This window comes from Scyliorhinus canicula, chromosome 15 (assembly GCF_902713615.1).
Source record: "Scyliorhinus canicula chromosome 15, sScyCan1.1, whole genome shotgun sequence".
NCBI classification, from domain to species: Eukaryota; Metazoa; Chordata; class Chondrichthyes; order Carcharhiniformes; family Scyliorhinidae; genus Scyliorhinus; species Scyliorhinus canicula.
Window position 1 is genome coordinate 7,953,025 of NC_052160.1, and position 26,165 is coordinate 7,979,189.

The 26,165-nt window shown below is 42.2% G+C and overlaps 1 protein-coding gene and 1 long non-coding RNA gene across 2 annotated transcripts in view; both read left to right on the forward strand.

Annotated features, from left to right (window-relative positions):
* Positions 1-26,165, forward strand: part of LOC119978145 (bromodomain-containing protein 8-like) — an 86,755-nt gene that overhangs the window by 44,368 nt on the left and 16,222 nt on the right. Inside the window, exons 22-24 of the mRNA XM_038819585.1 lie at positions 21,328-21,651; positions 23,950-24,043; positions 26,055-26,101. Of these exons, the coding sequence (XP_038675513.1) occupies positions 21,328-21,651; positions 23,950-24,043; positions 26,055-26,101 (465 nt within the window). The remainder of the gene's footprint in view (positions 1-21,327; positions 21,652-23,949; positions 24,044-26,054; positions 26,102-26,165) is intronic.
* Positions 9-15,516, forward strand: LOC119978146. Its single transcript, XR_005463396.1, has 2 exons — positions 9-671; positions 15,270-15,516. It is a non-coding gene; the product is annotated as an uncharacterized LOC119978146 (long non-coding RNA).

Below are 26,165 nucleotides of genomic sequence, written 5' to 3' on the forward strand. Positions count from 1 at the left end.
GTATTCAATGCACAATGTGGATAATAACTCATTGTAGGAGGTCGCAAAGTCTGGAAGTGAATGTTCTGCCCTGAATGTTAACCCAGATTATAATGCACCAGTCTGTGGTAAATACTGTGGTTCATAGCTGGTCAAAATCGTAACTGTGTTTTCTGTGAAAGTATGCTTTGATGAGATTGTCCCAGTTTGTTTCATTAGGTTCAGTAATGTCTGATATTTCACCGTTTCACAAATGCCATATTAAAATGTGGCATTGACTGTTGATCAGCTACACCAGAGACCCCATGTGACTGCTGTGGTCAGTGCCAGTTCAGAGCCGGTTGTATCCAATGAGCCAATGTCAGTTAGATGCTCTCTGGAGGAAGACCTTTCAGTTTAGATGTGGATTCAAAGAACACACAGAGAAACTTCAACCACAACAGTATTTTTCCTGTACATGTAAAAGGAAATATAGGGAATAAGGAGTTCGTTATGCTGTGTGCCAGGATTTTCGAGAAGCCAGAGAGATGTAAACCAATGGAAGAAAGCTCCTAGATCTAGTGAAGGACAGTTTAAGGCACTGACATGATCCATTGCTAGAATTGCACGTGATCTAAATGCTCAGGATCCAGCGATTAGGAGCATCGGCATACAGTCTGCCTTCTCTCTGATAGGGCTCTACAACAGAACAGGTAGGTGATGCTTCCCACACTGTGTAGGATGCTGCTCAATGAATTCTAAACAGCCTTACTTCAGGTCCCACCTTTCACTTGAGGGAACTGACAGGATTTATTGATGTTCATGAATAGCTCCAGTGGTTGTTTTTGAACCACGTACTGCTGTCGTGTTGGAAAGCCTGGCTTGCAAAGTATTGTCCAATAAGGCAATTCCTTGACTTATCTGTGGTGATTTCTGGGTAAGATGGCATCACTCTAGATCAGTGGTTCCCAAAAGTTGACATCCTGTGAACCCCTTTCATGAAAATGCCAAATCTGACGAACCCCCTCCTAAAAATAAATACTTTCCAGTAGCTTTCTCCCTTAGCCGAGTATAAATTATGAACCCAGTAATCTTGGAAATATAAACTTTGTTTTTCATATGACACTTCTTTACTCGTTCCCAGATCAATTCATCAAACAGCCACCGAATTATCTAAGTAAAATGATAACACCCATTGTTGACATCTGGTTACAAATATTGTCTTTTATATATGCAGCGTGGGTTATTCTGTGGGAGATGGTGGCGTAGTGGTGTTGTAACATTTTACAATCCCAGTTGATGTTACAACTGGATGGGGGAATCCAGAATGCAACCCCAGCTGAAAATACTAACTTTTATCCAAAACGTGGAGGAACGCAATCACCGGTCAGGTAGAAGGTCGGCGCAGTGGCATAGCGGTTAGCACTGTTGCCTCAGAGCACCTGGGACTGGGTTCCAGCCTCGGGTGACTGTGTGGAATTGGCACGTTCCGGGTCTGTGTGGGTTTCCTTCGGGTGCCCTGGTTTCCTCCCACAGTCCACAGATGTGCAGGTTGGGTAGGGTTACAGGGATAGCGGGGGAGCGGCCAAGGTAGGATGTTCTTTCAGAGGGTCGGTGCAGACTTGATGGGCCGAATGGCTGCCTCCTGCACTGTATGGATTCTATGAAAAAAACATTTAGCATAAATGAAAAATTGGATTATAATGCAATACTCATTAATCTTCCCTTTGGTATAGCAATTACACACAGGTTTTAGGATTGACACAGTTACATAGTACACAGTAAGCTACAATGGTCTCATTAACACACAAAGTCCCCTTTAAGCACACCAGATGACTGGCCAAACACACGCTCTGTTCTGAAACCAAGTCAGTGTCTGTAGATTTCTCCTCCGAATCCCCCCAAGAGATTGTCATGTGTGTTTCCAAACTACATTTCCAAGGACAAACTTTAAAATCTTCTTTCATAAGTATATTTTCCCTCAGTGCTTTGCAATCTGAAACCTAGACCATGTTTTCCAAATGTCATGTTTAAACAAAGCTCCCACTTTTAACATTGAATCCAGTCCAGGATTTTACACCACCCTCTTCTAGGTTTCCTTTGTCTAACTGCTTTTACACAAACTCCAGGATCTAGCCACCGATTCACATTTTTATTTCAAATCATGTTCCACAGGCTGTAGTAAAATTTCACAAACGTGAAAATCACTTAAGATATCTTTCTGGCATGTCAGCCTTGTGCCTGTTTCTGTCAGTATTTACTGAATAGTGCTCTGGTCTAGTGAAACTTCTCTTCATTTCTCTAGTTTCCTTAACTAGCTGCTCCTCATCTCTGTTTGTTTTCTTCTTTTTTTTAAGTATTTTTATTAAGGTTTTGCAGAATTTTTCATCATAAAACAGTAGTAACAATAATAATAAAACAAACTAGAGTGAACATTGACATAGTGCAAAAAGAGAATATACAATAACAATTCAATAGACATTACCCCACGTGACCCAGTCCTCCCACACCATCCCAATGAACCCCCCCCCCCCCCCCACACACACACACACACACACACACACACACACACACACACACACGGATTGCTGTTGCTGCTTGCACTTGTTTACTTAATGGTGTGGCATTTCTTCCAGCAAATCTGAGAGATGTTTCCTCCCTCACTACCTATCCTCAACTGCAATCAAATTAGCTAAACTAAAACTTAAAAGCTGCTCTACTTTACAAGGCCCCAGTGCTAAGCAGCCACTGCTGGTAGCCCTCTCTAAGCACAATGGAAACACAGTTGGAACTTAACCAACCCCCACAATGGTGTTTGGACATACAAACACCATTGTCCAGCATGAATCTAACTATAGGTTTTGCCCATCCGAGCACAGAAACATTACATTAAATCCACTTAAAACTATACCTCATTTTTAATAAAAATAATAAGCTTTTATTGTCACAAGTATGAAGTTACTGTGAAAGTCCCAAGTCGCCACATTCCGGCGCCTGTTCGGGTAAGCTGGTACGGGAATTGAACCCGCGCTACTGGTCTTGTTCTGCATCACAAACCAGCCATCTAGCCCGCTGAGCTAAAACAGCCCCAATACAATATTTACAAACACAAAAATAAATCCCGTAAAACTATCTTTGTTTTCCTAACACACTGGACTAGAAATCCAGAGGTGAAGGATTAACCCTGTTTCTCTGTCCACAGATGTTGCCAGACCTGCTGCGTTTGTCCAGCATTTTCTGTTTTTATTATTAATGCTGAGCATTGGGCAGCACGGTGGCGCAGTGGTTAGCACTGCTACCTCACGTCTCCGAGGTCCCAGGTTCGATACCGTCTCTGGGTCACTGTCCGTGTGAGTTTGCACATTCTCCCTGTGTTTGCATGGGTTTCGCCCCCAAAACCCAAAAGATGTGCAGGTTAGGTGGATTGGCCACGCTAAATTGCCCTTTAATTGGAAAAAATGAATTGGGTACTCTAAATTTATTTTTTTTAATTTAAGGTTAATTTGTCCAGTAGTTTTCTGTTATTATTAATGCTTTGAGGGACATGGGTTCAAATCCCGCTACAGCAGCCAGTGGGGTTGAAATTCAATCAATAAATCAATAATATAAAGTTAGTCTCAGTGATGGGGACCATGAAGGTATCATTAATGTTATGAAAGCCTATCTGCTTCCCTATTGTCCATTAGGGAAGGAAATCTGCAGCCCTTACCCTGTCTGGCCTACATGTGACTCCAGACCCAGCAATGTGGTTTACTCTTTACTGCAATCTGACATGGCTGAGCAACGGATGGTAAACAAATGCTGACCTTGTCCCATGATAGAGTTAGGAAAAGATAATATTAAGAAATATGAGAGTATTAGTTTGTGTGCATCCCATAGGTGATCCCAAAGTGACGATCAAACAAAGCAGAGAGAACAAATTTTACTTTAACAGCATCCTGAAACATTATTAATTTGACAAGAAAATACCTCATTGCTTATTTTTTTTTAAACAAAATTTGGAGAACCCAATTCATTTTTTCCAATTAAGGGGAAATTTAGCGTGGCCAATCCACCTACGTCGCACATCTTTGGGTTATGGGGGCGAAACCCACGCAAACACGGGGCATGGGGAGAATGAGCAAACTCCACACGGACAGTGACCCGGTGCCTGGATCGAACCTGGGACCCCAGAGGCAGCAGTGCTAACCACTGCCCCACCGTGCTGCCCTCCATTGGTTATTTATAACACCTGTGCAGGTGATAACATTGACTTTGGCGACTGACACGGACCTCATTCACTTGAAATAGTATTTAATTTTGTGGCACTAAACCTTAAAAGTGACACCCCTAACCCCAACAAACCCACCTTGTATCCCAATCTCCACCACACCACTTCGCCACCTCAGCTCCTCAACCCCATGCCATACCGTGGCACCTAATTGTCTCTGAAATGCTTAAGGGACTTTGAACAGACCTTCAAGTTTGAAAACTCTCAGTTGCTGCCTCGGGAGTCCTGACACTTTGTGTTTTTTGGCAGAATTTCTGAAAGGCCAGCAGCAGCAGTGCAGTAGCTTGACTGAACTGAAAAACTGGCTTTTAAAAAAAGAAAAATCAGCTCTCAAGCTGATGGTTCCAATTTTATTTTTTAAAGGACTTACAGGCCTGGGTCATCACTCTGGACATTGTTAAAACACTGAACCCAAGCCCCCCGCAGTGCTGTGCGCCGCAGAACCCCCTCTCCCAGACATGGGCCGGGGGCATTTAACTCTTCTCCTTATGATCGGGGTTTTAGTCAAGAGGTCAGAAGGGGAAGGGAAACACAGAAAACATTAAAATTACCATCCTGCGACACAGCACGACCCTGACGCAGAAGACAGAGCACATCACTCACCAACTCCAATTTCGGTCGAGAGGTATCTAAAGAGAATTTCTCATCTGATCAAAATGTCAAGAGGTATGAGACAAGGCACGGTCAATTGGGTAAATGGTTGCTGTTTTCCAGAATAACGGCAATTCATTGACCAAATAGGGATGGTCTATATAACTGATTGGCTGCTTCAGCCATTCAGCATCCTGACTCACAGGCTGCTACTCAAACCGACAACTGAGATTGGTGAGCAGCCAATTCTCTGTCTGCCACTATGGGATTATTCCCACAAACCTCCAACTCCAACATTGCCAATTCCGTGGCACCGTTTTTTTTTGCTGTGCAGTAGCACAGTGGTTAGCACTGTTGTTTCACAGCACCAGGGTTCCAGGTTTGATCCCTGGCTTGGGTGACTGTGCGGAGTCTGCACGACCTCCTTGTGACTGCGTGGGTTTCCTCCGGGTGCTCCGGTTTCCTCCTTCACGTCCCGAAAGACGTGCTGTTAGGTGAATTGGACATTCTGAATTCTCCCTCCATGTACCCGAACAGGTGCCGGAATGTGGCGACTAGGGGCTTTTCACAGTAACTTCATTGCAGTGATAATGTAAGCCTACTTGTGACAATAAAGATGATGATATTATTATTATTATGACATCCTGTAGAATTTAGCAAAATATAACATCTTTGGAAAGCTATCTGTGGAGCACAGGTTTGTCTTGCATGTTGCCATCTTACACAAGAGATCCCACAGAAAGAAGCAATGACAAATTGTTGAAAGAAATTCGTATTAAAAGCTGGTTATTTCCACAACACAGCACTACATGATGCAGGTTTTATTTCCCCTGTTATGATTGATTATTGTGCTTTTTTTATTTTTATTTTTAAATAGGATCAACGTCCCCTTCAACTAGGAATGAAATGCTACTACTGAACTTGAATTGTGCATTAGTCAGCTGGTGGGTTAATGAAAAGGGATTTTCCTGAAATAAAAGAGCAGCAGCATTTTATACTATCAAAGAGAAAATAGCACCAGCTATGGAACGTAAAGCAGTATTAGCCTGTGTAATGCCAGCTCCAAGGGAATTAATTTTTCTCCCAATATGTCTAGGAGGGGAAATAGGTTTTGATCAGATGAAAACTCTTGTTCAGATGTTTAGAGGATAATTTAATTAAAATGATTGTTTTTGTACCTTTTTCTGTCAAAAAGCCATTTTTTTGGGATGGGTATTTAAATATATTTTAGTGGGGTGGGTGGAATGAAAGTGAAGTGTTATATTTCAATTTAATTACTTTCAATTCTCTCTTGGAGAAATGTTTCAATGTTTGTTAAAGTTTCCTCAGGCAGCCAGATGGAAGAGATGGGCGAGTTAATAATTTAAAGTCTGGAAATTGTACTGTGAATGTTTGTTTGAAATTATTTTGCCCGTTATTTTAATTGAGGTGTTCATACTTTCATAAAAGTTATTTCCCTCTGTAGAATGAGAGGATTTGAATCAAACATGCTAAATATTCATGTTCTATCTTGCATGCTGATTTCCAGACTCGAGTAAAATAAATATAGAAACTTCGAAAATAAAAGCAGGGGGAAGGCCATTTGGCCCTTCAAGCCTGCTCCGCCATTCATTGTGATCATGGCCGAACATCTAACTCACTCGCCTCTTCTCATTTATCCCTTACATCTTTTGACCCCTGTAGCCCCAATAGTTATATCTAACTCCTCCTTGAAAACATAAAATGTTTTGGCTTCAACAACTTGTGGGTTACGAGGATAGAGTGGGGGCGGCGGCCTATGGAGGGTGCTCTTTTTGGAGGGTCGGTGCACTTGATGGGCCAAATGGCCTCCTGCACTGAGTGATTCTATAATAGAGAATTCCACGGGCTCGCCACTCTGGGTGAAAAAATTTCTCCTCATCTCAGTCCTAAATGGTCTACCTTGTATCCTTAGACTGTGACCCCTGGTTCTGGACTTCCCCACCATCAGGAACATCCTAACTGACTCGATCTCTCCGGGCATGCCAGTCACGCCATTCCAGGAATCAAGCTGATAAACCTTCACTGCACTCTCTTCACAGCAAGAACATCCTTTCTCAGATAAGGAGACCAAAAAGGGATACAATATTCCAGGTGTGGCCACACCAAGACCCTGTATAATTACAGCAAGACATCCCTGCTCCTGCACTTTAATCCTCTCACTATGAAGGCCAACAATCCATTTGCCTTCTTCACTGCCTTCTGTACCCACATGCTTACTTTCAGCGACTGGTGTACAAGGACCCAAGGACCCCCTGGTCTTGTTGCAAATTCCCCTCTCAATCTGAAGCTATTCGGATAATTCACCTTCCCGCTTTTGCTACCAGAGTGAATAACCTCACATTTATCCACATTATTCTGCACCTGCCATGCATTTGCCCACTCAGTCAACTTGTCTAAGTCACACTGAAGCATTTCTGCATTCTCCTCCAAGTTCACCCTCCCACCCAGCTTTGTATCATCAGCAAATTTGCAGATATTACACACTAGTTCCCTGATCTAAATCATTAATATACATTGTGAATAGTTGGAATCCTAGCATCGATCCCTGCGGTACCCGACCACTCACTGCCTGCCACTTTGAGAAAGACTTGTTTATTCCTACACTTTGTTTCCTGTCTGCCCACCAGTTTTCCATCCATCTCTACACACTACCCCCAATGCCATGCGCTTTAATTTTACACGTTGATCTCTTATGTGGACCTTGCCAGAAGCATTGTGAAAGTCCAAATCAACCATAAGCACTGGCTCCCTCTCATCAACACTACTAGTTACATCCTCAAAGAATTCCAGTGGATTTGTCAAGCATGGGTTCACTTTCATAAATCCATGCTGACTCTAGCCGATACTGCCACTGTTTTCCAAGTGCTCTGCTATTAAATCTTTTATAATGGACTCTAGCATTTCCCAGTTTCTCTCTACCTCCCTTTTTAAATAGTGGAGTAATATTTCCTACCCTCCAGTCTGTAGGAGCTATTCCAGAGTCTATAGTATATTGGAAGATGACCACTAATGTATCCACTATTTCTTGGGCCACTTTCTTCAAGTATTCTGGAATGTAGAATGTAACAGGCCTGGGGATTTATTGGCCTTCAATCTCATCAATTTCCCCAACACCATTTCCCTACGAATACTGATTTCCTTCAGTTCCTCACTAAACCCTGTGTTCCCCAACATTTCTGGTATGTTATTTGTGTTCTCCTTTGTGAAGACGGAATCAAGTATGGATTTAGTTGGTCAGTCATTTCATTGTTCCCCATTATACATTCCCCTGTTTCTGACTGTATGGGACCTACATTTGTCTTCACCAGTCTTTTGCTCTTCACATCCCTATGGAAGCTTCCATAATCGTTTTTTATGTTCCCCGTAAGCTTACTCTTGTACTCTATTTTCCCTTTAATCAATCCCTTTGTCCTCCTTTGCTAAATTCTCAACTGCTTCCAATCCTCAGGTCTGCTGTTTCTTCTGACCAATTTGTAAGCCTCTTCCTTGGATCTAGTATCCCTGATTACTTGCCCCTGTAAGCCAAATGGTGACCTTTCCCATTTTATTTTTCTGCCAGACTAGAATAAACAATTATTGCAATTCACCCAAGTTCTCTTTGAATGTTTGCCATTGCCTATCCACCTCATCCCTTTTAAGTAACATTCCCCAATCCATCATAGCCCAATCCATCATAGCCAACTCGCACCTCATACCATCGTAGTTTTCTTTATTTAGATTCAGGACCCACAGAATCAACAATGTCACTCTCCAGAATTGTATCATATTATGGTCACTCATCCCACAACTAGATTGCCAATTATTCCTTTCTCAGTACGCAATGCCCAGTCTAGGATGACCTGTTCTCGAGTTGGTTCCTCAACATGTTGGTCCGGAAAACCATCCCGTACACGCTCCAGGAATTTATCCTCTGATTTGATTTTCCCAATCTATATGCAGATTAAAGTCACCATAATTACAGATTTTTCTTTATTTCATGCATATCTAATTTCCTGGTTAATTCCATCTCCAATATCACCACTACAGTTTGGGGTCCATATACAATCCCCACTAATGTTTTTTGCCCCTTGGTGTTTCTCAGCTCCAGCCACATGGGTTCCACATCATCAGAGCTAATAACTTTCCTCACTATTGAACTAATTTCCTCTTTAACCAGCAATGCAACTTCACCACCTTTTGTGTTTTGTCTGTCCTTCCTGAATACCGAACACTCCTGGAAGTTCAATTCCCGTACCTGGTCACCTTGCAGCCATGTCTCCGTAATCTCTACACAATCATACTCGTTTGCATCTATTTGTACGATTAATTCATTCACTTTATTGTGAATGCTCCGTACATTAAGGCACAAAGCCTTGAGGCTTGTCTTTTTAACATTCCTCATCCCATTACCATGTTTCACGGTTTGATTCTGACCGTTGATTTCTCTGCCCGTCACTTTTCTTATCCCCTTTTCTGTCTTTCGTTCTCGTCCTTGTTTCCCCCCCCTCTGATTCCTTGCATAGGCTCCCATTCCCCTGTCATTTTAGATGAAAACCTCCCAAACCACTCTGGTAAACACTTCCCCTAGGACATGAGTCCTGGTCCTGCCCAGGTGCAACTCCTCCAGTTTGTGTTAGTTCCGTCTCACCTAGAGCTAGTCACAATGTCCCAGGAATCTGAAAAGCTCCCCTTTGTACCATCTCGTCGGCCACGTATTCGACTGATACATCCTACTATTTCTGCTCTGGCTAGCACATGGCACTGGCAGTGATCCTGTCAGTCAACTTCCTAACTCCTTATATTCTGCTTTTAGAACCTCATCCCCTTTTTTTTAACCTATACCTTTTGTACTAATGTGTACCATGACCACTTTCTGTTCACCCTCCAGAATTTTCTGCATCCACTGCTCTGAGACATCTTGACCCTAGTGTAGTGATCTCTGTATATCAACATACATGATCAATGTATATAAAACCAGTACAGTCAATTCAACACTAGATGTCTCACCAAAGATGGTATATATTTTTTTAAGTAAACAAATTTATTATTAGGGAGGCAACATACCACCCTGGAGTCTTGTTTTCAGCTACATAAATGCCTATCTGCTCCCCTTACAATTTACCCTTGCTGTGTCTGCGTGGGTTTCCTCTGGGTGCTCCGGTTTCCTCCCACAGTCCGAAGACCTGCAGGTTAGGTTGATTGACCATGCTAAAATTGCCCCTTTGTGCCCAGGGATGTTCATGTTAGGTGGGGTTACTGGGATGGGATCAGAAAATGGACCTGGGCCGAGTGCTCTTTCTGAGGGTCGGTGCAGACTCACTGAGTCGAATTGCCTACTGCGTTGTAGGGATTCTATTCTATGAGCTATTGCATTCCTCTCCTGTGCAGCAGTGCCAACCATGATGCAATGAATTTGGCTGCTGCTGCTTTCCACTGAGAGGCCATCCCCCCCCCCCCCCCCCCCCCCCCCCCCCCAAACCACCCCTCCCCGCTCCCCAACAATATCCAAAGCGGTATATTTGGTTTGCAGAAGCATGGCCATAGGAGATTCCTGCACTACCTAGTTCTCTTGCTCTGCCTGGTGGTCACCCATTTCCTTCCTGCCTGTTGAGTCTTAGCCTGTGATGCAACCACCTCTATGTACGTGTTATCCACAATACTCTCAACTAATGACCCATGCCTATCCACAGAATAAATCTTTCAGTGGGGGAAATTAATCACCCACATTTAGGTTATTACAATCAAGTGGAATTGTGATATTGTTGCCATCACAGATATGCTGTTGAAGGAGGGACAGGATTGGCAACTCAACTTTCTGGGTTATAGGATCTTCAGGTGAGACAGGGGAGGGTGTAAAAGAAGAGATGGTGCCGCATTATTAATTAAGGAGTCTGTTACTACGGTAAGGCGTGGCAAGTACGGAGGATAGAGTTTAGGAATAATAAGGGGGCAGTCACATTGCTGGGGTACATTATCGGCACCCCAAGCAGTCAGTGGGCAATATAGGAGCAGATATGTAGACAACTCATTGAGGTGTGTAACAATAATAGGGTAAATATATTCGGGAATTTCAACTCCCCCAACATTAATTGGGGAAGTTGGGTTTAACGGAGGCAGATTTCTTGAAATGTATTCAGGAGAGCTTTTAATGTCTATTTGCAGACGGTCCAACAAGGGACAGCGTATTGCTGGATCTAATTCTGGGAACAAAGCCAGGCAGGTGTTCACAGTAGCAATGGGGGAGCATTTTTGTGATGGCGACCAAATCACAGATAGATTTAGTGTTGTTATGGGAAAAGAAAAAGATGGTCTTCAAAAAAGGTTTTGGATTGGGGAAGACAGATTTTATTGAAATAAGTTAGGATCTAGCCAGAGTAGACTGGGAACAGTTTATTGTCGGGGGAAACCTACAGCAGAGCAGTGGGGTGCGTTCAAAAGGAAATGGGACGGGTACAGGCCCAATGTGTTCCCTTTAGGGTGAAATGTAGGAGAAACAAGCAGAGAGAACCTGGATGTCTAGGCATTTAACAGTAACTTCATTGCGGTGTTAATGTGAGCCTACTTGTGACACAAATAAATATTATTATGTTAAGGGCTGGATGAGAAAGAAAAGGGGCGTATTTAGCAGGTACAAAGGAAGAAATTCAGCGGAGGCCTTAGTGGATTATAGCAAGTGCAGGGGGGGAAACTTAAGCAAGCAATGAGGAGAGCAAAGTAGGGGCATGAAAAAACACTGGCGGGTAAGATGAGGTAAAATTCCAAGATATGAAAATGAAAAATGAAAATCGCTTATTGTCACGAGTAGGCTTCAATGAAGTTACTGTGAAAAGCCCCTAGTTGCCACATTCCGGCGCCTGTTCGGGGAGGCTGTTACGGGAATCGAGCCATGCTGCTGGCCTGCCTTGGTCTGCTTTTAGCCAGCGATTTAGCCCAGTGTGCTAAACAGTCCCTAAGATATGAAGGGGAAGAGGATAACCAGGCTATTGAGTTGGATGATCAGCCATGATCATGATGAATGGTGGAGCAGGCTCGAAGGGCCAAAAGGCCTCCTCCTGCTCCTATCTTCGATGTATGTATGTATGTATGTATGTATGTAACCAGGGGAAGAGTAGGGCCTGTTTGGAACCAAGGGGGCAATCTGTCCATGGAGCCAGAGGACATCAGTAGGGTGTTAAACGAGTACTTCCACATCTGTCTTCACTCAGGAGAAGGAGGATGTAGGTACAGAATTTGGGGAGAGGGACTGAGGTTGAACAGTTTGACAGAGGGAGTAGCGAGGTTTTTGTGGGTTTAAAAGTGGACTAATGCCCAGGTCCGAATGAGTTGTACCCCAGGCTGCTGTGGGAGGCAAGGGAGGGATCACAGGGACTCTGACCCAAATTTTTAATTCCTCTGTGGCCACAAGGGAGGTACTAGTTGATTGGAGGATGGCTAACGTGGTTCCACTTTTCAAGTAGGTGGTAGAAATTAACCAGGGAATTACAGACCAGTGAGTTTCACATCAGTGGTAGGGAAACAATTGGAGGGGGAGAATTAATCTCCACTTGGGTGATCAGAGGGTTAGATAGGGTGGACAGCGAGAGCCTTCTCCCGCGGATGGAGGTGGCTAGCACGAGGGGACATAGCCTTAAATTGAGGGGTAATAGATATAGGACAGAGGTCAGAGGTGGGTTTTTTACGCAAAGAGTGGTGAGGCCGTGGAATGCCCTACCTGCAACAGTAGTGAACTCGCCAACATTGAGGGCATTTAAAAATTTATTGGATAAGCATATGGATGATAAGGGCATAGTGTAGGTTAGATGGCCTTTAGATTTTTTTTCCATGTCGGTGCAACATCGAGGGCCGAAGGGCCTGTACTGCGCTGTATCGTTCTATGTTCTATGTTGGAGAGGCAAGGTTTGATCAGGGAGGTCATGCCTAACAAATTTGATTGAATGTTTTGAGGAGGTAACCACGTGTGTAGATGAGGGTAGTGCAGTTGATATAGTTTATATGGATTTCAGCAAAGCCTTTGACTAGGACCCACATGGGAGACTGATGAAGAAGGTAACATGAGATCCAGGTAACTTGGCAAATTGGATCCAAAGCTGGCTGAGTGGTAGGAGACAGAGGGTGGTGGAGAAGGCTGTTTGTGTGATTGGAGGCCGCTGCCCAGTGGCGTGCCACAGGGATCAGAGCTGGGTCCCCTATTGTTCGCGATGTATATAAACGATATAGATGAGTGTTGAGGGGACATGATAACTAAGTTTGTGGATGACGTAAAGATCATGGACGGAAAGAGCAGGGTGGTTAATAATGAGGAAGGTCTCAAGTTGAGGGAAGATACAGCTGGGTTGATCAGATGGACAGATCAGTAGCAGACTGAATTTAACCCAGAAAAGTGCTAGGTGGCGCACTTTGGAAGGAGCAGCAAGTCGAGCGAGTACTCCATGAATAGGAGGACACTAGGAAGCTCAGAGCAACAGAGGGATGTTGGGGTGCTTGTCCACAGATCCCTGAAGGTGACAGCGCAGGTTAATAGGGTAGTCAAGAAGGCATAAGGGACACTTGCCTTTATCAGTCGTGACATAGATTATAAGGGCAGACGGTTATGTCAGAACTGTACAAAGCTTTGGTTAGGTGACAGCTAGAGTCAGGGCAGCAGTGTGGCGCAGTAGTTAGCCTGCTGCCTGAGGGCGCTGAGGTCCCAGGATCGATCCCGGCTCTGGGTCACTGTCTGTGTGGAGTTTGCACATTCTCCCCGTGTCTACGTAGATTTCACCCCCCACAACTCAAAAAGATGTGCAGATTGACCAAGCTAGATTGTCCCTCAATTGGAAAAAAATTTGGGTACTCTAAATGTACTTTAAAAAAAGGTCACAGCTAGCGTACTGGGTGCATTTCTGGTTACCTCCCTTTTGGAAGCATGTGATTGTACTAGAGAGGGTGCAGAGGAGATTCACCCGGATGTTGCCTGGGACGGAGCTTTCAGCTATGAAGAGAGGCTGGATAGGGTGGGGTTAGATCAGAGAAGGCTGAGGGGGGGAGGTCTGATTGAGGTGTATAAGATTGATGGCTATCGACATGGTGGATAGGAAGTAATTGTTCCCCTTAGTTGAAGGGCCAATAACGAGGGGACATAAATTGATGATGAGGGGCAGGAGGCTTAGAGGGGATTTGAAGAAGAGGCTTATCACCCAGAAGGTGGTGGGAGTCTAGATTGCACCACTTGGGTAGCAGAGGCAGGCAACCTCACAACCTTTAATGTGGATGAGCACTTGAAATGTCATAACATTCAAAGCTATGGGCCAAGTGCTGGAAAGTGGGATTAGTGTAGATTTAGTGTAGTTTTGTTGGTGCAGACTCGACGGGCTGAAGGGACTGTACTGTATTACTCTATGACACATAGTTCCCTTTTCTAGAATTTAACTGTCAGCAATTAAATGTCAAATAAAAACTTTTGTGTTCCAACATAATTTCTATTAAATGCAAGGAACACAACTCCAACATTTAGTTCCTAACACTAATTCATTTTTATCATTTCGTCTACACAGAAGTTTCAGAGTGGGTGTTTCCCTCTTACCTGGTTGCAGAAGTTAACTACTTTCGAGATGTTTTTATCATCAGCTGATGGTGTCACAGTGCTGGCTGAAATACGTGGAAATCTAGGAGTTTAGTGTGTTCTAAATGTATCTTTCTTTCAGTGATTGCATGATGGTAATTTAACAAATTTCTATTTTATTCAATCACTGGTTTAAAAAGATGCTTTTTTTCAAATTTAAATGAAATTTACTTTTGAGAGCTGTCCTGTGTTGACATTTCTAGTTTCCCCATGTATTTCAGCCAGCAACAGCAAGAGCTGTGACATCAGCCGATGACAAAATACTGTTAACGGTCTCCGCAAAGCAGTTAATTACTGCTTCCAGGTAAGTGGAATGTATTCAGTTTGATTTTTTTTTTTCAAATGAGGATGTAAAGTATTAATGATGGACGTTAGAAAGCATTAGGTGTGTTTTGCATATTACCCTTGTGTGATGTTGAATCTCCAACATTCCTTCAATATTTTCCATGTAGCCTTTATCTTTCTAAACACCAGTCTATTGATCAGGATTGTCTGCCTTGTATTAATTTATTTCAATATGGTATTCATTTCCACCATTCTTTCCAGAACTGTCGCCCTAATACCGTGCATGAATCCTTGCTCGACAAAAGTATTTTGACCTTCATTTTTGAATACAGCATACCTTTTTAGTTCTATGTGCCGGGTACTGCCAAAAGAAAAAGCTTGCTGGAAACTATTTGGGCCAAGTAATTTTTTGTTTAATTCCACTTTTCTTTTTCTTTCACCAAAGCATATGCAGTCTGCCTCATGAAACGTAGTGTTCTGGAATGTAGTAAGAAATTCTGTGAATATAAATGCTTAATAATTCCTCACTAGGCAGTGAAATAGAGTAATTGTTTTTTCTGTTAGGATGGTGGTACAAGAGGACGCCGCTGTGCCATTGAAGCAGATATGAAAATGAAGAAATGACCGTCCCCACAATAGGCTCTGGGGCCTTATCATGTGAAATGTTCAGCACCCTGTAAAGATCCACGGAGCTGTATTGTCTTCATTCGCATTGAAGAGAATTAGTTGTATTGTACAGTCTTGTTTCTAGTGTACAGATTTTGTTCTGAGAACAATGTATGTGCTTAATAAAAATACTTTGACAACCTGATTGGCTTCAGAGAATTTACACTACAATGATATTTGGTTAATGTCGGTGGAAAAACTGGACATTTATTTTACCAGCATTAATAAGTATACTTGGCATTTCTGTTCATGTATGATGTAGAACGACACCTTTGTATATGCCATGCTTCAGCACCTTTCTTTGGCTATTGAGAGTGGCTTTTAAAATGTAAGGTTTTATATTTTTGTTGAATTGTCTCTGCCGTGGTCCTGCCTTTGGTGAGAGTCTCTTTATATAAATATGTATGAACATATGAGACGTTGAACTGGTGTGATCACACCTCAGCCCTGCCCTGAGACTTGGGGCAATCTTAAGAAAACAAAAATAAATAGGTAGTGTCGCGAGAGCGCCGAATACATGATTAAAATATTTAGAGGGGTTAGTACAGAACAGCTCAAATTCACATAGAGACTGAGTGGTGTAGCATAGTTAGTACAGTTCGATTAAGCCATTGTACATCAGGTTCTAAAGATCCAATTTAAGCACAATACTGAATTCCCTATAATGCTGTTCCAAATGGATATTCTCGGTTGGTATATCAGATTGGCACAACAATTCCTGGCAGCCTCGGATCTTGTTAATGTGGAAGGACTTGAAGCCCTTGAGCGTAGAGACCTGGGTTACCGACATGGCTGGGTTTCCCAGTCTCAAGAAAATAAAGTTTGCCTTAAGAGGGTCAATGTTGGGGTTCTCCCGAAGGTGGCAGCCATTCGTCGACTTTCTTGGGGAAAATTAAAATGTCGGCAGATGCAGTATTCCAGGGGGGGTGGGGGGGTGTGATTGTTGTTGTATGGTTGAGGTGCGTGAAGATTGGAGGGGGGTGGTGAAATGTTTATCTTACCATGTTGATGTAATTGTTTGTTACTGATATCAAAAATTTCAAATACCTTAATAAAATATTATTTTAAAAAAGTTAAAATTTAAAAAAAAAAAATTGGCACAGCAATAAATACGTTTCTGAAATTGGGACTGAAGTACATTTTTGGAGACGAGTTAAGGAAACATTATTCTGCTGTTGGCCGATAGCTTCTCTCTTGTGTGTTTTTGATGCTGAAGTGGGTCAATGTTTAATTAGTCAGTATCTACGTCACTCACCTTGAATATAATCACCAAAAGAAAAATAACCTGGAGAATTTGAGTTTCCCCCTCTCCCCATGTTTCACCTTGTATGTCAAATCAAGTCCACCAAAAAGAAATTCAAATAAAAGTTAAGGGAATTACAAACATTTTACTTTGTTTTTCAACATACGATAGCAGGATTTAGAAGGTAGCTCCAGTGAATATATCAGTAACCTGCAGATTTATCTAAAATCTTGCACTATTTATATTAATGTATTTTAATTATAACATAACTACAATTCATATAATTGTGGCTATTGTTAAATGTGATTTAACATAATATATAACATAAATAAATGAAGGACACTCTGCTGTACCCTTTCCCCATAGTTTTTTCATGTACAGTGTTGCATGGCTTACACCTTACGACTTCTCCAAAATATCATCTCTTCTCCTCCTCCCTATATCCAATTGAAAAGTTTGTGATAACTCAATGCCGGCTGCTCGGTTGGTGACACTCTCACCACTTTGTGCTTTCAAATGCTCCACTAAAAGACTTGAAAGCACAATCCAGGCCCACGTTCCAGTCCAGTACTGAGGAAGTGCTGCGCCGTTGGAATCATAGAATCCCTACAGTGCAGAAGGGGGCCATTCGACCCATCGAGTCTGCACCGACCATTTGAAAGACCACCCTACACAGACCGTACCTCTGATCTATTCCTGTAACCCCACCTAACCTTTGGACACTTAGGGACAACTTGGCACGACCAATCCACCTAAACTGCACATCTTTGGACTGCGGGAGGAACCCGGAAGAAACTCGCACAGACACGGAGAGAATGTGCAAACTCCACGCAGACGGTCACCGAGGTCAGAATCGTACCTGGGTCCCTGGCGTTGTGCGGCAGCAGTGCTAACCACTGTGCCACCCAGATGTGCCAGCTTTCAGATGTGACTTTAAACCATCTCCACAACTCTCACAGGTCAACCTAAACGAACCCATGGTACTACTTTGCAGAGTTCTTCTTGATGTCCTCTCCAATGACTATCCCTTGACCAACATCACTTAACACAGATTATTTGGTCGTTATCACATTGCTGTTAATAAGAACTTGCTTTGTGCAAATTGGCTGCCGTGTTTCCTGCATTACAATAATGACTAGATTCCAAACATTTCATTCGCTGCCAAACACTCTTGGACATCCTGAGGTTGCAAAAGGATATAAATGTTCTTTCTCCCTTGCTTTATAATCACCAGGAGGCATGTTACCAGTACGATTTAGAGGGAACACAAACTTTGCTAGTACAAGGCAGACTAACATTGTTGTTGGCATCATTGCGTGTAGAGTGAGATTATTTCAAGTTCAATAAAAGATGAACGTGATCAAAAAAGGGGTTCCAGAATCAGAGGGAAAGGTCTTGAGTATTGCAGGGTAATCTGGCAGTCCCAGCATGGGTGATTGTGCCTCATTCTGATAACATGACAGGTAGAACCATTGGAAAATCTTACATTCTTGAACTATCATCCTGGGTACCTCATAGCATCCCTATTAAAATGGCTATTAAGTTCTGAAGTCTTCTCATTGTCCTCTGTGACTTCATGCAAAGTTCGTTGTTGAAAGGAACACCATTTTCCTCATGTGAAAGCCATTTATCTTTCATGAAATGTATTTTTCCATTGATTTCTTCCATGTTCTGACAATGGCGTCAAGTAATTCTTTGGCTGCCAATTCCTTACATATGAAAACTTTTTTGTACGCTTCTCATTCAAGCACTATGGGCAGGTCTTCTAGCTGATGAGTGCTGATTTGAAAGTTGTGGATTGTATCAATCACATGCTGGATCCCCAGTGTTCTTGATGGTAGCTGTTCCCCCTACCTGTCTCTCAGCCTGTAAAAGCAACGGGGTCATACTCGGCTGAGCTAGTTTTGCTGTCCTTGCTGAACGTTTAGGCAGTCTTCTTTCCAGTTTCTCACCTCCATTAAGCAGTTGGATGAAATAGTTGAGGAATTGGATATTTCAGATCCTTTCTTATCGGAACCTGGCCATTCTCTGGCCAATTCCCCACCATCAGATGGTTTGATTGCACCCATCCCTGGAAGGGAATATTTCATAATGATCTGAGCAATGCCACTTTTCATGTTGCAATAACTCTTTAGCAGTTCCCTTGTGGCTCCATTTTAGAAGCAAAGGAATTATCCACTGCCATTTTAAATTAAAGTCAACGTTGAACCATGATATAACAAAGTCAGTTCTGTAGGGCAGTCAATGGACTCGAACCGTTACCTTTGTCTTTCTCTTTCCACAGATGCTGCCAGACCTGAGTTTATCCGGCATTTTCTACTTTTATTTCAATTCTTCTGCGACTCATTTTCCAGATTCCGCTTGCAACAGACAGCGTCAAACTTCAAACACTGTCATTTTCTGTCGGTCTGGTTTAGCACAGTGGGCTAAACAGCTGGCTTGTAATGCAGAACAATGCCAGCAGTGTGGGCTCAATTCCCGTACCGGCCTCCTCGAACAGGCGCTGGAATGTGGCGACTAGGGGCTTTTCACGGTAACTTCGTTGAAGCCGACTTGTGACAATAAGTGTTTATTATTATTTCTGGGTTCTTGGTTCCTGATCCATTCAGTGCAAAACGTAGAGGCTAAATGAGGCTCCATGCTCTACCCAAAGTGGATAAGCTTTATAGAATTACTTTGGAGAAAATATTTGCTTCTCCTATAATGAATATTGCTGTTCCAAATGCAGGCCAGCAATGGAAAGTTGCTCGCACTAGGCTAATTTCTCTTTCTCTTCAAAATAAATTAAAACTTTAGATTTATGGGAGAGAATCCCTCAATGTGATGGTGTGAAACATATTTTACTGGTTCAGTTTCAAACATCAGTGGCACAGATAGTCAATGATCTAACTTTGAAGAGTTTTTAAAATATTTATTTCTATTGAGTAACATCAGCAAAATAGTCCAATAGTGGGCAAGTTGGTTCATCTGAGGACAGCATGGTGGCACAGTGGTTAGCACTACTGACTCACAAGTGCCAGGGACCGGGGTTCAATTCCAGCCTCGGGTGACTGAGTGGAATTTAGACGTTCTCCCTGTGTGTGCGTGGGTTTCCTCCGAGTGCTCTTGATTCCTCCCACAGTCCAAAGATGTGCAGGTTAGGTGATTGGCCCCTTAGTGCCCTAAAGGGTAACTGGGTTACGGGAATAGGGTCTAGGTAGGCCGCTCTTTTTGAGGGTCGATGCAGACTTGCTGGGCCAAATGGCCCACTCCTGCACTGAAGGGATTATATGTATTGTATGATCTGAGTTCCTACGTGGGATCCAACAGGACTGTTGTTCCACAACTAAATTTTAAAGTGAACTGGAAGAAATATTCATAGAACGTACAGTGCAGAAGGAGGCCATTCGGCCCATCGAGTCTGCACCGACCCACTTAAGGCCTCACTTTCACCCTATCCCCATAACCCAATAATCCCTCCTAACCTATTTGGGACACTAAAGGCAATTTATCATAGCCAATTCACCTAACCTGCACGTCTTTGGACTGTGGGAGGAAACCGGAGCACCCAGAGGAAACCCACACAGACACGGGGAGGACATGCAAAGTCCACACAGACATTGACCCAAGCTGGAAATCGAACCTGGGACCCTGGCACAGTGAAGCAACTGTGCTAACCACTGTACTTCAGATTTGATACACTTGTTTTCAGACATCCCTTGGACTAGCCCCAATACCATTCTCTCCTTCCGATCCCCTATTCTCATGGGAATAGAGTCTGTTAATTGAATGTTCAAATAATGAGTTGGTATTACGTAGACCATACCAAGGACATGAGATGGTCAAGACTATTAGGAATTGACTTTCTAATAATAAAACATTGTTATCAAGATTAGCTTAATGATTTTTTAAGTGAGTGTATAGTCCAGCAAGGAATGAATTTGAAAATCTAAAGTATCGTTTTACTGGGGTGGTAGCTGTTTTTGAGACCTCCTTCAGAAAAGGTGCTGTCGGACATATTTGTAAAGCTATTAACGGGCTAGCCTCTTCTTTGTTGAGCATTGATAAGATTTAGTGACAAAAAGAGTTGTAGTTTGCGAAATTAGCTTGAGGCAGAAAACTGCCTCATGGCTCTCAACTTTTCATCTTTTGAGTGCAGAAAGAGGCCATTTGGCCCATCACCAAACATCATAGAGCACTCTCGGCCCAACCCCCATCCTATCCCCCTTATATTTTTGGACACTAGGGGGCAATTTATCATGGCTAATCCACCTAACCTGCACTTCTTTGGACTGGGAGGAAACCGGGGCACCCGGAGAAAACCCACGCACACACAGAGAGAATGTGCAGACTCCAGACACAAAGAGCATCACCCGAGGCCAGAATTGAACCCGGGTCCCTGGCGCTGTGAGGCAGCAGTGCTAACCACTGTGCCGCTACTATTCCTTACCTGGGAATATTCATTGTGGGCACAAATTGGGAAAACATCCTTTGGTCATCACAATCCCTTGTATTAAGGTGTGCAAATATTCAAAATGAAAAATGTCCTTCGAGAAACCTGCAGATGAAGCGGTTAGACGTGAATATAATGGTCTCTATAGGAAATTACTTTGGATTTTCATTTTCTGTTCCCTTAAATTTGCTTCCCAGTTATTCATGAGAGTAAAAATCATTGTTATGTTGTATGTACAGCCTTTTTAATTGACTGTATACAGTAAATACTTTATTCCATAGGCTGTGGAGGTGGAAGCTGAGATTGCCAGTGATGAACAAGAAAGCGAAATACCCCAACAAGAAATTCAGCAGCAGTCCCTGCAAACGGAATATAAATACCAGGAAGAGAGAGAAGTATTGGTTGGATCAGGAGTTGAGGACGGAAGGAATAATGACATTAAAAATGTCCTCTCAGAGAAAATTGAGGAAAGGGCAATACTTCTGGAAGAGGAAAATAAAGGGCAGGTGGAAACTGAACGCATAAAACATTGTGAAAATGCAGAGCATTCTAAAGAGCAGGTGGAAGCAATAAAAAAGGATTCGGAACAAAAGTATTTAGCTGAGGTAGGATATTTAGTTGAAAAACCAAATTTCATGAAATGCTTGGATTTGAAAGAACGTTGTTTGCTATGTCACTTTTCTCTGATAATTTGTGTAGTTATTTGCACCTCTATGATACCGAAATAAAGTATGATACCATACCATAGGTACCATAGTGAGTAACAAAGATCTTTTACATAAGTTAGATTATACATACTTTGATGCTCCAACAGACTTGCCTGGGAATGACAAAAATCGCCAACAAAACTCAATTTTCTTTTGTTCAACGGATAAGGGTGTCACTATGAGCATTTATTGTCCATCCCTAATTGCTCTTAAGGGTGACTTACTACCACTTCCCTTGAACTCCTGCACTCCATGTGGTGTAGGTCCATCCACAGTGTTGTTAGGAAGGCAGTCCTAGGATTTTGATCCGGTGACAGCAAAGGAATGACAAAATATTTCCAAGTCAGAATGGTGTGCAATGGAGAAGAACTTGCAGGTGGTGCTGTTCCAAAGCATCTGCTACCCTTGTTCCTCCAGTTGGTAGAAATCACGAGTTTGAAAGGTTGTAAGAGATCTACCATGCGGAATTAGTGAGGAACGTGCGACACCAAAACTCAGTAGAAATTTGAGTTAACACTTCTCGGATGCAAACAAGAATCGTTTATTGCCTCTATTTGATTACAATTGAGAGTCACTTAAATCTTACTCTTTAATAAGTCCAGCTAGCAAAAAGGATTTAAAGAGAAGCAACTTGTACACAATTTAACTTTTAAAATAATACAGAAATGGTTTCTTGTTTCCGGCAAAACAGCTTGCATTTACTTCAAGAGTTAGAGTGGAAAAGTGCAAAGTAGAGATAGCGTATAGTTTAGATCAAAGTATAGAATGATCCGGATAAAGATGGCCGTATGGACCTTTGCGGTTATAGGAAATCATATCCGTCTTTAGCCATCTATCTACACCTCTAAGTCATCCTAATTGGTTTGGGTTAGAATCAAATGAGTTTGATTTGACGGTTAACTGTCAATCTTTAATGTGCAACATCATGGGCCGAAGGGCCTGTACTGTGCTGTACAGTTCTATGTTCTATTAGCTTTAAATGTTTCATGTCTGAATACTTGTGCATGTTATGGAATGCAATTCTGTGCTGTTATCACAACCAGTTTAAAGTGGACTTCTGCTGACTTCACTGTTAGCCACATTATAGACAATAGCACCTTAATGTTGCTATGGTGCCTGCCCTGTCCTTGGATTGATATCCGGTGCGACTTGAGTTTTAATGTCACACTGTCTTGCAAATGTATTTGCTAGAACAATGGAGCTCGGTAAAAGTGAATTATGCTGTGTCATGCTGTTTTGTGTCTCTACTGAAGCTATATGTTTTGAGATGACCTGAGGTTATGAGTGAATTTAAAATGGGTATTTAAAACTGGGGCTTAATATTTTACGCTAAATAGCCATCTTTTACCTATCAGGTGTATTAGAAAATAGTTGGTTTATGCAAAGGTTCTGGTGAATCTTTGCAGTGCCATCATGTAGATGGTACATTGCTGCCATGGCATGTTAATGGTGAAGGGAGTGACAGTTTAAGGTGGTGAATAAGCTGCTAATCAAGTAGGCTGCTTTTTTCCAGGATAATGTTGATCAAGCTTCTTGAGTGCTGTTTGAGCTTTACTCATCCAGGTGAGTTGGGGGGTGGGGGGGGGGGGGGGGGTGGAGTTGGGAGGTGAGTTTAATCACCACATAATTCGCAGCCACTGACCTACTTTTGTAGCCACAGTTTTGGCACTACCCTGGAACTCTTGCATTAGGACGGAGATGGTTGGCTTCCAACAATCTTCCTTTGTGCTCGGTGTATGACTCCAACCAGTAGAGTATAACCCCATCAATCACTGATGGTCTAGGGCAGCGGGAAATGGCAGATTTTGATTTGTCCTGCTTTCCATTGCCATGAAGTAACTGGACAATTTTCCATTTAGTTAGAGTGATGCCATTGTTGTAGCTGATGCTAAACTGCTTAAACTCTCTGAATTGAACAAAGTGGGCTGTTTCCCTGGGAACAGAAAGTGTGCAGCCCATTTCAGGCAAACAAGACTCTGCCTGAATAGATTTCTCAGTATATTGGTTTGTAAGACCCTCTTAAGCATGGTGCTGGGTTTCTGCACATGTCAGACATCAGCCTGATCAAACGGAAATTAATTTTGGTTTGTTACGGAAAAAGTAGTACTATATTTTTATGCGATCAAAAACAATTTATGTATAGCAAACAATGTTATGCTTACTAATGCCATGACATTCCAATCCGTGTTTCTATAGTGCTTGGATAATGGTTGCAGTTATCTTTCGCTGTGTACAAGGATTGAACCACTTGTAGAAGCACAGCATGGCATTACGGAGAATGAACAATTAGGTGAGTTACTGCTGTAGATTTGTACCTTTCTTCAGTTTTCATGTTACTTTCTACAGTATCAGTGATACACATTTTGAAAATAGGAATTACTCTAATGCACCATCTTTATCTAATCCTTGACCTTCATACCCCCTACTATTCTCAGCAGAAGTTGCTCAATTCCAGTATTACCATCAGCCCCCCATATCTTCAATTTAAAAATGATTATCTAAATATCACAATTAATATTGACACTTTGGGCTTCACCCTTGCCACAGTCCAGATATCTAGCCTCCTAATAGCACAAGCTGCCTTTTATCAATAACATTATTTAAAGCGAAATATGTTCCTTTATGTGATATGAACTTGCTCTTCAATCCATATGAAATGTTCATGTATTTACTAAAGTAATTGAAAACTGAAACTGTTTCTCAAGCAACATATCACCTATGTAGCTGTGTTTTGAGCCTACGAAAGCATTTGACAATTATAATAATAATCATTATTGTCACAAGTAGACTTACATTATGACTGCAATGAAGTTACTGGAAAAGCCCCTGGTTGCCACATTCCGGCTCCTGTTCGGGTACACAGAGGGAGAATTCAGAATGTCCAATTCACCTAACAGGCACATCTATCAGGACTTGTGGTAGGAAACCAGAGTACCCAGAGGAAACCCACGCAGACACTGGGAGAACAAGCAGACTCCACATAGACAGTGACCCGAGCGGGAAAAGAACCCGGGTTCCTGGTGCAATTAAGCAACAGTGCTAACCACTGTGTTATCGTGCTATAAATATGACACAGTTTTTGGGTGAGAACGGAATAAAAGACGACAGGGACAAGTATAAGCTAAGATGTTGAAATATTCTTGAGTTTTCTGTGTTATTGTGGTTAGAGGTGGTTGTCTAGTGAACGGTCACCCACAGTTGAGTAGAGATGACAATGAGATGGGTAGAAGTATTGAAGTACCACTCAGTTACTTTAGAACTTTAATGCCATGATGAATTATCAAGAGTGGAGTTCACAGTGTTAGAAAGTGTACACAATCGTTGAAAGAAACACACTTTTATAACTTGAATGGCTGTTTTTTGTTGTGCGCTTTCCTGTATTTAATTTCAGCAGTCAATTTAAAAGAAGCATGGGTAACTGAGATTTCCAATGGTTTCTCAAAATGTCCTTAGCGAGGTCAGCTATAAAGGTTCTGAATGAAATGTTTTTGAGAAATCACAATCCCGCTTCTAATAAGTCGGGCTCACGTAACACAGACGAATGCCCAGAACTTGACCTAAATTGGGACAAAATCGTCAGTACGTCTCTGTAGCAATAAACATGACAGATGAGAAAAATAAAATGTCATAGTCATACTGCAAGAATTCTCTTGCGACCTTTGGGTTAAGCCAAAGCACAGTGAATAGAACTTTATTCTTAACAAGTATTACACCTCTGACACACTCTGACATTGTTATTCCTTGACGCAATAAAGACAAAATCTGCCTTTCGCTTTTTTTTCTGGTGAACAAAGCGTGGGGATTTGATTTTGCAGCAAATATTGGACTATCAGAGTTACAGGAGTACCGATTAGATAGAGGTTTACAATTTTTAAAGACTTTTGTTTTCCAAGAGAGGCAACATCTTCTGTTGAAAACACTGAGATATAATCATTCAGGATACCTCCATTAACTGGCCAATCTTTAACTGTGAGTTTCGACAGTGAGCGCAGCAGGTTTTCAATAATAGATGGCATCTCTCAGTCTTATCCTGTTCTCCTGAGATGTCTGCATACTTACACTTTCCATCATCAGTCAGTAAGGCCATCTGGAGGAGAACTCTCTTTTTAACCCCTCATGGGAACTAGCTAATTACACCTTACCTACTCTACTCAGCATCAATTGGGAATTGAAACTGAGCTAACGCACGAGACCGTCAGGGACGCAGTGTGATTTACTTTTTAATGTGTTTGGACCAGAATCTTTAGCACTTAAGGTTGTTGACAAAGTTAGTTAAATCCATTATTATGTTCCTATTTCAGAACTGTCTACAGTAGAATACAGCACTATGAGAGAAAGACTACAGGAGGTACGATCACAATATACATTTTAAACAAAAGAACATTGTGAAGTTCGGCACTGATGTAAGAAGC